General features: G+C 42.5%; 1 protein-coding gene across 3 annotated transcripts in view; it reads left to right on the top strand.

The window, feature by feature from the left end:
* Nucleotides 1–434: 434 nt before the first annotated feature.
* Nucleotides 435–18,224, top strand: part of BTAF1 (B-TFIID TATA-box binding protein associated factor 1) — a 95,557-nt gene continuing 77,767 nt past the window's right edge. For all 3 annotated transcript variants that reach the window (XM_044420697.1, XM_044420696.1, XM_044420695.1), the window contains exons 1-4: nucleotides 435–738; nucleotides 9,928–10,051; nucleotides 10,699–10,813; nucleotides 11,112–11,258. In XM_044420697.1, coding sequence (XP_044276632.1) covers nucleotides 725–738; nucleotides 9,928–10,051; nucleotides 10,699–10,813; nucleotides 11,112–11,258 — 400 coding nt within the window. In that variant the 5' untranslated portion in view covers nucleotides 435–724. The remainder of the gene's footprint in view (nucleotides 739–9,927; nucleotides 10,052–10,698; nucleotides 10,814–11,111; nucleotides 11,259–18,224) is intronic.

The following is an 18,224-nucleotide window of genomic DNA, read 5'->3' as shown; positions in this document are numbered from 1 at the left end:
GTTAGCCCTTCTCTCTAGACTACGTTCGAGCCATAAATTGTGGTTTATTCCATTGCAAGAGTTTATGGGGGGAGCTGCATGGAATGATCTTTTTGGTTAACACCTTTAGAGCTTTATTTTACAAACATGCTAGTCATATCTGAGGACTGAAAAAAGACGTCTTCCTGCCACCTGCGGATGAGAAATAGATTTTGCTGTGTCTCTATTTTTTAAAAGCACGCTAGTAGGACAAATGGTACTACCCCTCACTATGAGCTATTGCTACCGCCAGCACCTTCTTCAGCTGGCTTTCCGAACTCAATAGCAGACTCCTATTTAGCCCCGGTTTGTCCCAGCCCTCGTGCATTTCTTCAAAGCACGCATGCTATTGGCTGCGGTTTAGCGTCCATGCCAATCAGGAAGCGGCTTCCATGGAGGAAGGGAATAAATACAAGATGGCTGCTCATATAAAACCAGGCGTCGGGCTTCTCCCTGGTGATGGAGGAATTGAGACTTTAATCCGCGGTGGTAGTGTTTTGCGTCGCTACTGCTTGCACAGACGGCGGAAGGGGGGAGGGGGATTTGAGCCGCCGCTGGCTACAACCTCGACTAGTCGCCATCCTGCTGGTGGGCCGCTGCGCGCTTTCCGGAGGCCCAGGCCAGGGCCCTGCCCCCCTCCTTCCTGCCAGAGCCGTGGCGGCTCTCTCGCTGCTCTGCCAGGCCCAGGCTCTGTCTGTCTCTCGTCATGGCCGTCTCCAGGTCAGTGTAAGGTGCTGGGGATGTGGGCTGTGGGGAGTCGGTGGCCTTTATGGGAGTCTGTTCGCTTAGGCAAGCAGTCATCGTAATGTTCAGATGGGCACCCCTGGCGCTTGGCTTTCTTTCTCCTGAGTGAGACAGGCCTCGTGGGGTTGCAGAGGTGAGTGTGTTCGCTGAGTTTCCTGGAAGTAGAATTTTTTCGGCTATTAAAAGCTAGGAAAAACGAAATCCAGGACAGCTGGGCGCATCACCCTGAAAGCAGGAACTCCCTTAGTTTTTCCCTAACTGTTAGGGCTTCAGTGTATGAAAGCTGCCAAACTTCCCCATCCCGCCTTTAACATTAAGAAGTGTTTTAGAGAAAGAACTGCAACCTAAATCGTGCTGAGAGAGCCACAGGAAACGTTCGTTCTTTAAGTACTGGAGTCAGATTTTGACTTCACATAAATGAATGAGGAGTCATGAAATTAATCAGGATGGCCTTCTTTGTATGTGTATGCCGGTTCTATATATTAAGTGTGCATATAGTCCTAGAACATAAGTCCATTTATTTTGCTTAGGCTTGTGCATAAGCAACTGTGTTGCACTAGATGGTTTTGTATTTCTGCTGTGTGTAATAGCTAGTTATACATTTATCAACTAGTCAGACTTTTTACATTTTTTGCTGTTTAAGTTGTAGTCTACTGAACTGTGTTAAATGCATTAACAAATGTGTGATTGTTTTGCTGGCAGCCAGCGCTCTGTACATACAGAGATTTTTGTGCTGGTCGCTAGTGTGGTCTTTACACATTAGTAGCTGTGCTACTTACTGCAAACTATTAATAACTAACTCAGGATAGGTTCAAAGTGAACTTGACAGGGTATGCAACTTGCTCTAGAAAAAGCCAAAAATTTTAAAACTAGGCAAACAATGACAGTATAAAGCTAATATGTTTTTTCATGAAATTAGAAGTTAAATATGTGTTAACACTTTATTTTAAACATGTGTGCTAGAGAACCATAGGATAGTAGAATTGGAAGGGGCAAGAAGACCTTCAGGCCCAACCCTCTGCTCAGAGCAAAACTCCCAAGTTAACCATCCCTCTCAGATGGCTGTCCAGTTGCATCTTGAATGCCTCTAGTGTGGGGAAGCCCTCAACCTCCCTAGGTAATTGGTTCCATTGTTGTAGTGCTCTAACGGTTGGAATTTTTCCTGAGATCTACCCAGCATCTGGTTTCCTGTAACTTGATCAAGATGTCCTTCCTGTTTGTGACAGCCTTTCAAGTACTTTTGGAGTACTATCATATCTCTCTTCACCCTTCTCTTCTTGAGGCTAAGCATGCCCAATTATTTTAATGTCTCATTACAGGACTTTGTTTCCAGACCCTGGATCATCCTTGTTGTCGTCCTCTGAGCCCTGCCATCCTGTCTGCACCTTTCTTATACTGTGGTGCCAATAACTGGACACAGTGCTCCCAATGAGGCCTTACCTGTGCCGAGTATGGGGAATTAGTATTTCATAGGATTTGGAAATGATGCTTATTAATACAGCCTAAAATAGTATATTTGCCTGTTTTGTGGCAAAAGCACATCACTGAATCTTAGAACAGCAGAGTTGGAAGGGGTCAGGCAGCCATTGAGTCCAACACCCTGCTATTGCAGGATACTATGTTACACCATTCCATTCAGTTGACTTTCCAGATGCTTTTTGAATATCTTTGAGGAAAAGCCCACACCTTCCATAGGTAATAGATTCCACTGTTGCACTGCTCTGACAGTGAGGAAATTCTTCCTGGCACCTTGTCTAAATCTGGTTCCTTTCAATGTAAGTACATAATTCCTTGTCCTGCTTTCTGGAATGAACAAGAAAAGATCTTGCCCTTCCTCTTTGACAGCCTTTCAAGTACTTTTAGAATGCTGTTATCACCCCTCAGCCATCTCTTCTTGAGGCTGAACATGCCTTGTTCTCTCACTCTTTCCTCATAGGGCTTTGCCTCCAGTCCCTGAATTATTTGTTGTTTCTTAAGTAGGTATCCAGAGCAGGACACAGTACTCCAGATAAGGCCTAACCAGTACTGAGCAAAGGGGGACTAGTACTTCATGTGATTTGGAAGTGAAAATGCAGCCCAAAATAGCATTTGCCCTTTTTGCAGCTGTATCACATTACTGGCTCATTTTCAGCTTGTAATCTGCAACAGCCCCAAGTTCCTTCTCACTTGCAGTATTGTTCAGCCAAATAGTTCCCATCTTGTAACAATGCATTTGCTTTCTTTTTCTTAGGTGCAGAACTTGGCATTTGTCCCTACTGAATTTTATTCTGTTCTCTGCCCAGTGTTCTAACCTATCAAGTTCTCCCTGTATCTTATCTCTCTTCCAGAGTTTTAGCTGTTTGACCAGTTTTGTGTCATCTACAAATCTAATAATTGTTAGCTTCACTCCCTTATCCAAGTCATTAATGAAAACATTGAAAAGCACTGGGCCCAGGACTGAACCCTGCAGTATCCTACTTGTTACCTCTCCACAGTTTGAGAAAGGTACCATTGATGCATACTCTTTGAGTCTGATTCTGTAGCCAGCTAGTAATCACTGTATTGCTTTCAAGGGGTTTGCAGACTGACTGCTTTATAATCTGTTACAGAATTTTTCCAGGGATTGATGTCTGAATGACAGGTCTGTAGTTCCCAGGTGGTTCTTTTCTTTCCTTGAAGAGTGGGACAAAATTTGCCCTTCAGTCATTTGGTACTTCCTCTGTCCTTCACGATTTCTCAGAAATAATACAGAATGGTTCTGAGAGCTCTTCTGCCAGCTCCTTTATCACTCTAGGATGGAGTGCATCAGATCCTGGAGATTTGAACTCAATCAACCCAATTGAATGATCCTTGACCTTTTGCTTATCAATCTTGAGCTTGCCATTCTGTTCCTTCAGCTTGTATTTCCCTTGATCAGGAAGGCGACAGATCTTTTGGGGAAAGATAGCAACAGTAAGAATTGAACACTTCTGCTTTTTCATTGTCATCTTATTTTACCATCCACATTGAGTAGCTGCACCTCTCATTTCTTTCCCTCTGTCTTTTGCTTTGGACATATTTAAAAAAGACTTGTTGCCTTTAGCATCCCTTGGTAGTCTCACTTCATTCCTGGCTTTGGCCTTCCTGATGCCTTCCCTGCAATTCTCTGCTTCTGCCTACATTCTTCATTTGTAGCCTTACCTTTCTTCCCCTTCCTGTATATGACTTTTTTCTGTTTTCAGCCCATCTGTAAGCTTTTTTGAAGTCATATGGGCTACTTCTGTTGTCTTCTACCCCCTTTCCCAGAAGTGTTCAAGTTGCAACTGATAGCCATCTGAGAGGGATGGAGTTCTGCACTGAGGAGCAGGTTGGACCTAGTGACCTTCCGGCTCACTACAACTATTCTATGGATCTATAATTGTATAATATTTAAATTTATTTGGGGTGCAACCCTATGCTTGTTAGTACAAATGGCCGGGGTATGTTGGGACTTCTATCTGGGCCATAGTGGAAATTGTAGGCCTTTCCTGTTTAAATTTTCATAGAGTTTGCATAGAGTTACATTTTTATTTCATCTTTACTTTGCCCTTGATGACTTCAAAAGTCTACTGACCAAGCTTGCCCTCTTACTATTCCTTGTAGTGGGGGTCAGCCCTGCTTACATTTGAAAATCAGTATGACTTGCTTACATTTTGATATTTTCCTGTTTAAAAACTACTTGTAGAATGGGCTTCTAGGTATGACTATCTGAATGAAAGGTTAGCACACATACTGTAAATAATAAAATACTGCATTGCAACATTGTTTTGAAACCATCAATTTTTAACATTGTCACTTCTGTATGCTGATTGGGTTATTAGAAAAAGTCAGTTTTATCAGCTACATCTCACTGTAATGAAAACATACAAAACAGCATTTTTCGAACCAGCTTGTTCACGCTGTTAGGGCTTTTAGCTGCATTAAGTAGGGAATCTTAAGTGTTAGTAGATCATAGGGAAACAGTTTCCATGTGTATTTTAATTGGTTTGGTAGCTATTTAGAAAATAACACACAATAGGTTTGTTAACTTGATTGTAATCTAATATTTTTAGGTAGGCTTTTTTTGTATGTGGGAGGCATATCTTTGTATGCATGTATATGATTTTGTCTGTAATAATTCATCTCTAGTATTTTGCTTGTCTTTTTAACACTATGGATTCTTTGGAATTTCTAAAGTACTGTGAAGAGACAGTGTGATGGCTAGAGTGCTGAACTGGGAACTTGGGAGGTCTGGGTTCTACTCCCCACTTGACTGTGTAGCTCAATGGTTGATTTTGGGCCAGTCACTTTCTTTCAGCCCAACCTACCTCACAGAGTGGTTGCTGTAAGGATAAAATGGAGCTATAGAAGCCATCTTTCCTTTCTCACAAGAGGAAGAAAGGCAAGATATAAAGGTAAAGTAACTGTAGTAATAAAGCAATAAAATACCTTCAGTCGTGCCATGCTTGGGTTTGACTAGAACCATTATTCAAGAGACCAGAATCAGCCACTGCATCCAACACAGGGCTGGGCTCGTTGTAGGTTGTTCTCTGTCTGGCTCCCTCGGTCCTCCCACAGGTATCCAGGGACCTGCATGACAAGACTAGTCTTGCCTCATCTCCTTACTATAATAATGATTCCTTTTGCTGAATTGGAAGCATTGCTTGCTTAGTGTTCTGAAAAGTGTCTACTGTCCAGCTAGGCAGCATCCATGGATTTTTGCCAAAGGCAGGCTTGAAATACTTTACTTGCACTCACTTTGCTTGACATATCAGAAGGTGAGTATATGCTGGAACCAAGTGTGATGAAACAAAATAGGAAACGAGTGCAAATATAGGAAAATTCCTAGCAGACTTGGACATTCTGGGGTTTAGTCCTTGTTCAGCCATGGAGCCAACTGGGTGACTTTAGGCCAGTCACAGATTGTCAGCCCAATCTACTTCACAGGGTTATTGTTTGAGGGATAAGATGGAGAGGAGAAAGAACCATGTAAGCTGCTTTCAGTTACTTAGAGATAAGCAGGCTATAAATCGTAATATAATCAAGCCCTGCTGTGTACCTGTAATCAGGTATACTTAGGGGCAGTGAGAGGGGCAAAGAAACAACATCTCACTGTCTCTATTCAATAATGTATTTGCTGCCCAGTGGAGCTTTTTTTTTTTTTGGGTTGCCTGTATGCTTCCAAGCACGATTAAAAGTGTTGCTTTTAACTTACGAAGTCCTACATGACTTGGAACCACAATGCCTGATGGACTGCCTCTCCTGGCCTCACTTTACCTGAACCTTACAATCTGAACCTGGGACCCTCCTCTGGTTGCCAGCTTCAGGGGAGGCCCAGGAGGAGGCAGCAAAGAAGATGTCCTGCTCAGTGGTGGCCTCCCATTTATGCAGCTGGAACAAATTCCCCAGTAAGGCAGGCCTGGCCCCAACATTGTCGTCATCTTGGTAACATGCTAAAACTGCCCTCTATTTCCAGGTTTTTTATCACGTATGTTGAGTTATGCCAGCTGTTTTATTAAGTGTAATTTGTATTGCAATTGTTTTAGGGGTTTAAATTGTTTTACACTTTTATATATTGGAAATTTATATTGTTATCTGTTTCTCAGCGCCAGGCTAAGACCTTTTTATTTAAAACTTATTTTAAGTGTTAATTATGTAGGATTTTAAAATTTAAGCCGAGATGCACCGGGTTTTAATATTTTTAGTGTATAACTTTGTTTTTGTATAATTTTGTATATTTTTGTTTTTGTTGTAAGCCGCCCCGAGACTTTGTTGCGTTGGGGGCGGCATTAAAATGTTTTAAATAAATGTGGACCTGGCAGATTCTTTAGGTGCCTGGAAAAGCTCATGGGACCAGGATACTTGAAGGAACACCTCCTTCCGTATATGCCCTCACACCCCTTAAGATCTATAGGAGAAGCCCTGCTCCAGGAACCCTCTCTAAGAGAGGTAAAAAGGTCATCAACTCAGAGTAGGGCCTTCTCTGCTGTGGCGGCCAGACTCTGGAATGTACTTCCTAGAGAGGTACGCCTGGTGCCAACTTTATACTCTTTTCATCACCAGACCAAAACCTTTTTATTTTTATTTAAACAGTATTTTAAAATTTAACAGCTTTTAAGTTTAGTTGCTCTGTTTGTTTTGTGATTTATTTTGTTCTGTTCTATTTATTGAAATTGTTTTAATTGTTTTTTTGAATATTGTAAGCCATCCTGAGATCTTGTAAAATAAGACGACATACAAAAGCTTTAAATAAATGTCAGTAGCAGACATTCTTTTAAAATGGGGTTTTGCCTGTGACATATGCATATATCCCCCTGTCCTTCCCCCACCCTGCTTTTGCTATTGTTCATAGATGATACTTGCTTTGAGAGTGCACAGTTACCAGGACATTGCCAAAACTTTAGATTTTCAGTAGTTGGAGTTGTGCATGGTTTTTGGACTATATTTAAAAATACAGAAAAGTACAAAATAAAATCCAATGAACAAATTTAGGACAGTATAAATTTGCAATATACAAAAGGGTAAAGACAGTTTAAACCTCCAAAATATTTACAACACCAGCAAAACCCTTTAAAAGAATAGCAAAATATTTGTGCATGTTTATGGCACAAGTAATTTTTAAAAAGTTGGAGACCCAGCAGTGGCCTCTTGAGTGTGCAGTTTGACACTTTGGAGGGGCTGTAACTTCAGATACTGCAAAAATCAGTCTCACAAGTGGCAGCTGCAGAAAGGCTCATAACTATGGCAGAGGAGAGCATGTTAGTAAAGTTGGGAACTTGGTGGAGCCACTGTTCCTAGAGGAGGCCCAAGAGTATTATAAGGGTTTGTTTTTTTGTTTTTGCTTTAATCAAGCAGCTTGCTCACCATTTCTCAACGATGCAGCAACCCCTCAAGTCCAACAACCACTTGAACAAGCCTAAATAAGCCACCCTGGAGGAAGCATCTGAGTTCCTACAGTGTAACAGTCCGTAATCGCTAACCATAGGAGGCTGTTGTGTCATCTGAACCTCTGTGACCAATTTCACTGTGGTTTGAAGAGCGACTAGTTGGACCACTTGTCAAGAACAGCCAAATTACAGTGGTAACGCAGCTCATGAATGCCTCAGTTCACGACCAAATTGGGTCGTGAACAAAAATTTAGGGAAAATTTTGCCTCAGGTCGCAAACTCTGCATTGGGTCTTCCCTGCACAAGCATGACCGCAATTGTGCTTGGGGCAGGGGGATATGGCAGTGATCATACTTGGGGGCCGGGGGGAGATGGCTGCAATTGCGCCTGTGTTCCCTGCCTGAGTGCGATCATGCCCACGCTCGTGCAGGGAACACGGGTGAGGGCGGGGGGGATGGCTGCGATCTTTGTTGTTCTTTTGCTTCAGATTTTTGTGATTATTCTGTAACTATTTTTTTAACCTTATTTACATGGAACCTTATGGGGAAATTTAACTTGGCTCACAACCAATTTGGGTTGTGATCAGAGTCGTGGAATGGATTAAGTTCGTGAGCCAAGGTACTACTGAACCTTGCTACTGTTTGCATATACTGTTGCCAATGAAAGCCCTTCTGCCAATGTTAAAGACGCACTTTGGACCAACCTTCAATGGTTCGCCACCTTATTTTGGCCTCAGAAATATGCACAGGGGCCTTCATAAACATGTGTTCTCTCTATTTTTGTTAGTCTAATGCATTCACACATGTATGTGTAGTCTTCTCTGGTTAATGTTTTGTAAGTTTCAGCTGTAAGTTGGTAACATAGATGGATATTGACAAGGCAGCCTGCATATAGTCTAATCATGCTCAGTTGCTAAAAAATCACTGATAGAGAGAAAAAAGTAGATGCCATGAAAGGGGGTGTCTAAGCGAAGTAATCCTCTCTGTTTCAAGTGTTGACCTGACAGTTCTCAGTGCCCTCCATTTTTAACATTTCCCAGAGACTTCTGATCATCCAGACAGGGCCAATATTCCTTTTCATGGCACCTGTCCAGAGCACTTACTGTTGCATTTATTGCAGTTCCCTGATGGTTGTAAAAATACTAGATGGGAAACTGAATGGGTGTGCATGTGGTAGACTGGTCTAAGCACCACTGGTGTTCCACTTGCTCCTTTCCGGTCTGTCACCTAAGGGTTTTTTTTAAACTTCCTAGAACATTAGTGTGTGTATTTACTGAGAAATATACACAGATAATAGAGCTGAGAAGTAAATGGAGGAAAATTCATTGCAAACCTTCCCTTCTAGCTATTAAACTGTATTTCCACTTAATTCTGCACTCATGAAGCTTGTGTATGTTTCCCCAGATTAAAAAAGTTTGGAATTCCCTTTGACTTGAGTGAGACTTAATTCTGAGTATGCGGCTATGCTACATGTGAACCCTGCACAAATGGGATTATTTTTCTAAGTCTGGTTAATAGGGGTGGCATTTACAAGGGTGTGTCAGCTGGGTGAAAAGGATACCTTACCCCATATACTGCCATCAACCTCAAATTTTGAGTGGCAGAAGGCAAGGGAAATACAATGGTAGTGCTCACCACTGTTATGCAGTCCTTGGAAAGTTATACAGTGGTGCCTCATACTTTGAACTTAATTTGTTTCAGGAGACCATTTGAATCATTCAAACTCTGAATCAGTTTCTCCCATTAGAAATAATGGAGAGTGAATTAATCTGTTCCCAGACCCTAAACAATAGCCATTTCGATAAACTTTAACAGCAAATATGGCATCTTGAAACATACTGAGTTTGAAGTAATAATGTTATGTGTATCTACTGTACCTTAGTGAGAAGTGGTTATATACAAGGTGTCATCAAAAATACAGTGAATGTTTAAACTAAAAAAAATTACAGTAAGACATTCCCTTTAATCCCCCTCAAAATACTCCCCATCACTTCGAACACTTACCCCATCTTTCTTGCTACTCTCTGAAGCAATTCTGGAAGTCCTCTTTCATGAGCATCTTTAGTTGTGTTGTTGTGGCTGCCTCAATGTCCTGAATCGATTCAAAATGCGCATCACTTCTGGTACAGCAATTTCTGTCAAAAACATTAAGGTGCATCCTCATCCACCTTGTTTACCAGATCTGGCACCCTATGACTTCTGGCTCATGCCCGAAGTCAAAATGACTGTGAAAAGTAAACATTTTGAATGGAAAATGAGTGTAAAGGTAGAAAAAATAAATTTTATTTTGTTATTCATACTAGGCTTGATCGTCTCTTTATCTTATTGGACACTGGCACAACACCAGTAACCAGGAAAGCCGCTGCACAGCAACTGGGGGAGGTTGTGAAGCTTCATCCACATGAGCTAAATAATCTCTTGGCTAAAGTAAGCATTTTATTGAGTATTTTCATAAGCAATGTGAAGTGCCATTATTCCTGGCTATCATAGTGCACAGTTCTGTAGCTGGTTAATGCTGGCTGACTGGCCATAGGAAGAATTGGAGTCCCCACTACAACTGAAGCCTTCTGAAGTTGTAACAAAGTTGTAGCAAGTTGCAGCCCCCCTTTGCCCTGTCAGCCAGCATGTTTTCTTTTGTGCCAGCTAATGCACCAACTGGTGAAGGCCAGCTTCAGGACAGGCGGTGGGGCAGGGCCATTTTCAAGTGAAGAAAAGGACAAGGCACTACAATTGTCCATAGAAACCAGGGGCTACCTCAGCCCCTCCTCCTCATGAGAACAAAGCAATTAGTTGGCTGAACTTGATAATCTAAATGTTTTGGAGGGTGAGTGGATGCTGAGGAGAAATTTCTCTAACAGTAACTGAGTTCATATTTACCCATCATAAGTGACAAGACAGTGGGTTGTCATGGTGTGAATCCATACGGCTTCTCATAAGGTGGCTTGTTTGAGAGCAACAAGCTACTCTGAAAACCCCAAGATTATTTTAGGAGGTGTTGCTCCTGTGGGTTGTTTTGTTGTCCGAACCGGTTTTAATCTATAAAGATAACTCATTCATTGTTGAACTTCTTAAAGGTACTGATACACTTAAGGAGTACAAACTGGGATACCCGCATTGCAGCTGGTCAAGCTGTAGAAGCAATAGTGAAAAATGTACCTGAATGGAATCCAGCTCCACGACCAAAACAAGGTGCTTTAAAAAGATCTAAAATTATTACAAATTATAATTTTTAATTTGCGTTCAGGCATATCTCTGAATGTGTCCTGCATCAGCTCTTACACTGTATAAAATGCTTATTTGTTAACAAATCAATAATAAATAAAAGGTTCCTCCTTTCTATAAAGTACATTCTTTATTGCCTACCTTTTCACCTTGCTTACATGTGTAATGCTTTCACCCATTATTAAACTAGAGAGCTGTTGAGCTGTATATACAACCTCTCTCCTTCAGCAGCACCAATCTCATTCTGCATTTCTTTTAAATCCAGAATATGGCTGTGAAAGTCTGATGGAAGAGTTATCTACCTCGGATCGTCTGCGCTTTGACAGATTTGATATCTGCCGACTTTTAAAACATGGTGCTTCTCTTCTTGGGTCTGCTGGTGCAGAGTTTGAAGTTCAAGAAGACACATCTGGTATTTGCTCATTTAATATTTTTGATAAACTGTGTGATAGATTTAAGCACCATTTTTCATCATACATTGTAGCATCTCTTGTAATTTTATATTCTGGCTCAAAAAATGGAAAATTAGGTGCTTTTGTTCTACACTTAGAGGAATACCTGTGTTTGTCATAATTCAGATATATATTTAATCACGTTTGCAACAGTCTTTCTACCTTAGGTAGGTAAGAAAATGAGCAATTCACACATAGCATAATTATGGACTATATTCTTATTTTGTATGTTCAAATTAAATAACTCTTTAGCAGTTGTACTGCTCCTCAGCTTGGATGCAGAGAAATTATACTCATGGTATAATTTCATGAGACAAGCCTTCGCAAAGCTAAGGAATCTTCTATGTGTAACTCAACTATATTGTCAGTGTTCATAGAAAATGACTCAATATATATTCAAATGGTTAATATTTGCAAATAGATCCTAGATAACACAGATATAATATTACGACAGTACTGATAGATATATGATTTTCCACTACTAGCAGAAGTATTCCCTGAGCAGAATTCCACTCAGGGTGCCGTGGCTTGTGGAAAAGGGGAGTGATTACAGTCTTTGCTGAATCTTCTCCACCTTACTAGGCTGTCCCTCAGCCCTATGAAGTATAACTTTGAGTTAATGTTAATGATGAAACATCCAATTCATACTCTAGCATTATAACCAGACATTAGAAGAACAATAGACTTTTCTCTAAAACACTCAGAAAATGGCTGAGAAGATTGGTCTGGTTCAAACTTATCAGTGTTTTGAGGATAATACATGCTGATTTGAATTAGAAAGTGTAAGAAATTTATTTATTTATTTAAACAATTTCTATACAATCAATAAATTAACAATTAAAGTAACTTTTAAATAAAGTCTTGGCCTGGCACCGAAAAACAAATAACGACAGCGCCAGGTGGACCTCTCTGGGGAGCACATTCCATAGGTGGGGCGCCACCGCAGAGAAGGCCCTCCTCCGGGTACTCACCCTCCTAATATCTTTCACAGAGGGTTCCCGTAGAAGGGCCTCTGCTGCCGAGCTCAAGGAGCAGGAGGGCATATATGGACGCAAGCGCTCCTTTAGATAACCAGGTCCCAAGCCGTTGAGGGCTTTATAGGTGATAACCAACACCTTGAATTGGGCCCGGACTTCAATGGGAAGCCAGTGAAGCTGACGGAGGACTGGGGTTATATGACAACAATGCCCAGTCCCCGTCAGCAACCTGACAGCTCTGTTTTGCACCAATTGAAGTATCCGGACTGTCTTCAAGGGTAGCCCCACATAGAGCGCGTTACAGAAGTCTAATCAGGAAGTTACCAGTGCATGTGTCACTGTCGCCAGGCAATCGTTCTCCAGATAGGGGTGCAGCTGATGGATCAGCCGAAGCTGAAGGAAAGCACTGCTCGCCACCGCCGTCACCTTAGCTTCTAATGACAGCTCTGGGTCGAGGAGCACTCCCAAGCTGCGAACCCTGTCCCTCCGAGGGAGTGCAACCCCATTCAGGACAAGGTCCAGGTCCCCTACCCCGAAGCCCGAACCACCCACCAACAGGACCTCCGTCTTGTCTGGATTGAGCTTCAGTTTATTGGCCCTCATCCAGCCCATTACCTCAGCCAGGCACTGGTTCAGTACAGCCACTGCCTCACCTGGATTGGTTGAAAATGAGAGGTAGAGCTGGGTATCATCAGTGTACTGATGATTCCACAGCCCACACCACCTAATGACCTCTCTCAGCGGTTTCACGGAGATGTTGAATAGCAAGGGGGACAAAATGGACCCCTGCGAAACTCCATGGCATAACTGCCATGGCGCAGAGCCATAGTCCCCCAGCACCACCTTCTGGAATTGGCCTTTGAGATAGGAGCGGAAGCACCGCAAAGCAGTGCCTCCAACTCGCAATCCTGCTAGCCTATCCAGAAGGATACCATGGTCGATGGTATCGAAAGCCGCTGAGAGGTCCAGAAGAAGCATTTCATTTTATTGACCCTTTATTACCTTGTCCAGGCAGTGGTTCAGGACAGCCACTGCCTCAACTGGATTAGTTGTAAAAGAGAGGTAGAGCTGGGAATCATCAGCGTACTGGTGACTCCTCAGCTCAAACCTCCTGATGACCTCTCCCAGCTATTTCATGTAGATGCTAAATAGCAAGGAGGACAAAATGGAACCCTGTGGTACTCTATGGCACAGAGCCATAATCCCTCAGCATCACCTTCTGGGTTCGGCCAGCCAAATAGGAGCGGAACCACTGCCAAGCAGAGCCTTCTAGTCCTAACCCAGCCAGCCTATCCAGAAGGATACCATGGTCCAGGAGAACCAACAGGGATGCCCTCCCCCTGTCTCTCCCTGCACAGGTCTTCATACAGGGCGACCAAGGCAGATTCAGTACCGTACCCGGGTAGGAAGCCGGACTGAAATGGGTCCAGATAATCAGTTTCATCCAAGAGTGCTTGGAGTTGTCCCGCCACCACCTGCTCTAACACCTTGCCCAAGAACGGGATGTTGGTCACCGTTCTATAATTGGCAGCCATCTCTGGATCCAGGGATGCCTTCTTTAGGGCTGGCCAGACTACCACCTCCTTTAAAGGGGCAGGTACCTGGCTGGCCCTTAGAGAGGCGTTGACAACCTCCAGGATCCAGGCCCCTATCCCATGCTTGGCTTTGTTAAGCAGCCAAGAAGGACAAGGGTCCAGTAAGCAGGTGGTGGGATGTACTTGTCCAAGCACCTTGTCCACATCATCAGGCCGCAACAACTGAAACTCGTCCATCAATTTTGGACCAGACGGCAACATTGGCACCTCCCCAGAAGGTTCTGAGTCACTAGTGGAGTGACGAATCTGAGCGATTTTCTCCTTGAAATGCTTGGCAAAGTCATCACAGCGGGCTGTCGAGGGTGGCATGAGATCTTTTTTGGGGCCTGGGTGAACCAGCCCCTGTACCACCTGAAAGAGCTCCGCTGGATGGCATTGTGAGGAGGCAATGGAAGCAGAGAAGAATTTCTTTTTTGCTGCCCTCACCGCCACAGCATAGGCCCAATAATGGGCTATTAAGAACGGTCAGATTCATCCTGTGATTTCCTCCACCTACGCTCTAGACGTCTCCCAACCCGCTTCATTGCCCATAGTTCAGGTGTATACCAGGGGGATGAATGGGCTCTGCCAGGTGGGAGAGGATGCTTAGGAGCGATCGTGTCAATAACCCTAGTCATTTCCCCATGGGGCTGGGGCTGGGGTGACTTGGCTCGCATGCTGAGAGAGAGGGCGCTGCATGCCCACTGTGGCACGTGTGCCATAAGTTCACAGCCACTGCTCTAACCCTACCCTAGTACGTACCCCAAAGCCTAATATAGCGCAAAAGTTCCACTGAAAAGAAGGCGATTTTGAAAAACCCTTTCTTTAGCAGCTTTTTCTGCACAGCTCATCAATTCTGCCCATTCTAAACACAAATTTATTTATTTAGGATTGGTGGGGTTTTAATGTTTGTAAACCACCCAGAGAGCCCTCTGGGCTTTTGGGGTGGTATATAAATGCAATAAATAAAATAAATAAATTCCAACCATCAAAATCATGCCAGGACACCTCATTTTTCTAACTCTAACCCAGTGATGGTGAACCTATTAGAGACCGAGTGCCCAAACTTCAATCCAAAACCCACTTATCTATCGCAAAGTGCCAACACTGCAATAAAACCTGAAAACTGAGGTTTTAGGTTAGAAAAAACAACTCACAGCTGGTTTAAGCAAATATATATTTATCCTTGGCAGCACACTGACAAGCTGTGTGAAAGCTCGGATGAGTCACAGTTAATGAGTCGTGGCTTGTGACGACATGGCCTGGTGCCTCTACTCCTTTCCGAGCATGAGCTTGGTGTTATCTGATGATCGGCTGGAGGGGTGATGCTGGGGTGACTTGGCTCACATGCTGACAGAGAGGGCTCTGTGTGCCCACTGTGGCATGCGTGCTGTAGGTTTGCCACTGAGGTAGGTCATGGAATCAAAATCAGTCACCATGGCTTCAATAGGATATTGAGGTTTGGTGTGGGAAATAAGAGTTGCAGCTTTTATTCGGCTTTAATAATCGTGTAGTTATTTTTCAGTATACCAAAGGGCGGGGAACCAAATTATGGAGCTTTTAAAGCAAAATGTAAAAAGTGAATTTAGCCTGGTTTTCCCAGAGTTTTCTTTGACAGCCATTCTTTAGGACTGTGTATGGAACAATGTTTCTTTACTGAAACTCTATGACTTCTTTTTGGAGAAACACAGTATGGTATCTTCCTACAAGATAGACCTTTTCAGAATGATGACTCCCAGCATTCCTTTGCTTACCATAGTATTTTATGTGCATGTGCAAGAAGCCATTTCTGCTGTTAAAGTTACGCACACAAAATGATGTTCTCAATTTACATATCTGAAGAGAAATGTCTTTAAATTAAACTATCCTTAATTTAGCATGAACCAAACAGAAATTTATGCTACTGGGATTTTATGATAGCTTTCTGAATTCTGGGACACTTCTGGGATTTGGATGACATTTTAACCCCATGGGAATATTAACGCTATTTCCATGTGCCCAACTGATAATCAGTTTTCCCTAGGCCTCTTGTTTTCCCAGTTTCCCCTTCAGTCATCCAGCAGTAAGTGGCACATAGCCCAGGGTGTGTGTGTGTGTGTGTGTGTGCATGCATGCGCAGAAACAGTGATACTTGACCTTATGCCACCAGCAGCCCCTTTGAGAATTGATTTTGGGAGCAGTGAATAAGTTATTCCTTGTGACTTAGATTGTTACACAAGGATGTAAAACATAAGGTGTCGAAACATAAGTTAAGAATGCCTCCGATAAGGTACCGAGTGCTTTTCTATCCTAATCTGCTCATGGCACAAATCAAGTCTCTTGTTTAAACCAGTCCTAATGCCTGCTTAGAATGCAAATGGATGTGTATGGCTCTTCAAATCCATTTTAAAAAGTCAGTTGACTTAAGTGGCGTAGGCTTGGACAACAGGGTATATGGAGCCATATCTGGGAAAGATCTATTTTACTAAGACCTAATTATTATAAATATATCCCAAGTTTTGTATTGAAGCTATAGAATGTTCCATCTTTGGGACAATGGAGTTTTTAGATCACTTACTGAAGTATTAAGGCAGGGGAGTCGATTGTGTATGTCACCTTCTCAGCGACTTAATGTGATTTACTTCTGTGTAGATTCCTAAAATTGCATCTACAAAAAGGGTGAAATTTCATTCCGAGAAGACTGACAGATGGGAGTGTGGAGTGGGACTCACTGCTGCTCTGTGCTTCTCGGCTAAGCACGCTTCAACTAGATGTGTAGAGAGGAGCAAGTGTTTTCTTTACAGTTAGACTTCTGACTGTGGGATAGATATAAGGAATTTATGTGCACATCCTGGTTTATCCTTACATGAAAAAGTGAGGAGAATCCCACAAACACCTAAAGTACCCTTAAAAAACCTAGTGATTACAACATAAGAAAACTGATACAGGTTCAGACCAAAAGTCCATCTAGTCCAGCACTGTGTCCATACACACAGTGGCAAAACAGCTGTCCACAGGATCTCTCAGTCAAGATGGGTGCAAGACCTTCTTGCCCGAGCTCCTCAGCAACTGAGGCATGCAGGCATGCCACTTCTGGTAAGGAAGGTAGCGCATAGCCAGCAAGGCTAGTAGCCACTGATAGTCTCCCCCCTCATTAATTTGTCCTGTTCTTTTGCTAAAGTAGCTTCACACCCCAATTTTTCCCTAACACTTGAAGAATATGCTTTGCAAGGTTCCAAAGAAGAGCAGTCCAACTTTTCATATCTCAAGGGTCACAAAACCTGGGGCCACACGATGAATTACATTTCCATATTGTAAATTAAAGTGTTTGCAATATATTTATTTAGTTTAATATACACAATATATTTAATCATTGAACGAGGGAAAAAACCAGTATGAGTTGTCTTTTCTCTGCAAGTTCGAAGAAACAAATCTATCTGCAAAAAAAAAAAAAAAATGGTTCACACTGAAAGGATATATATGCAGGGAAATGGTTGATTTGGAGTCACAGGCAAACATGCTGGCAACCTCAATGGGATGTTTGAGCTTGAAAACTCTTTGCAAGTTGATGTCTGCCTTGAATTGTGCTGTTGACATCTGCAGGCAATTCTCCAGTGAATGGTCTGCTTTTTCGAGTTTTGGACTTGCTGATGTTCCTGTTTGAAAAAGCTCGTTCACAGTGGTATGTGGAGCTGAACATTGACAGTATGCAAAGCCTGAAATCACAAAACAATGGAAACTGCTCCTTTGAAAATAATTTAAAGAACTCTGCACCTATGCTACTCCATTGTGTAAGAAAGGGGTCAGCCCGAAGTTCACAAAATTCCATCTGAAAGTGCCATTCCACAGTTGAGATGTCAATCATTCTGGGATTGCTGAATAGTGTGAGTGAGGGGTGAAGTTCAGCCCAGTCACAAAATGTATCTCAAATTTACATTTCAGCACATCCAAGTGGGATTGATAGGTGCTAAAATTCACAGAATCTCCCAAATTCATCTTGTAAGCAAGAAAATGAAAAAAAATACTGCGTTCAAACTGCTCTACAAGCATAGAGCTTGTGCTGAAACCCAGAAATTGCAGTGTACAGCCAAGAAACATCTCGATTCATATACTGAAAAGATGTATTGAGAATGTTAAGATGACCTGTGAATATTGGCTATAAACGCCAGTTCTCCAGTAAACTCAGTATCTGCTGAAGGGACTCATCACAGTTTCAGTGAAGAACAGATGTACAGTGGTGCCTAGTAGTTCAAGTGATGCTTCTAAGTTCAAACTGCGAGCAAAGTGAAAAAGAAATGCAGTTGCAGTGAAAACATTGGTTGGGCACCCAAGTCGAAAAAAACCCCAAAACATTACAGTAAAGGACACATTGCAGTTAATCCCCCTCAAAATACTC

The sequence above is a fragment of the Varanus komodoensis genome, unplaced genomic scaffold (assembly GCF_004798865.1).
Source record: "Varanus komodoensis strain SLA01 unplaced genomic scaffold, ASM479886v1 scaffold11, whole genome shotgun sequence".
NCBI lineage: Eukaryota > Metazoa > Chordata > Lepidosauria > Squamata > Varanidae > Varanus > Varanus komodoensis.
This window is presented reverse-complemented; position numbering and strand designations above follow the sequence as displayed.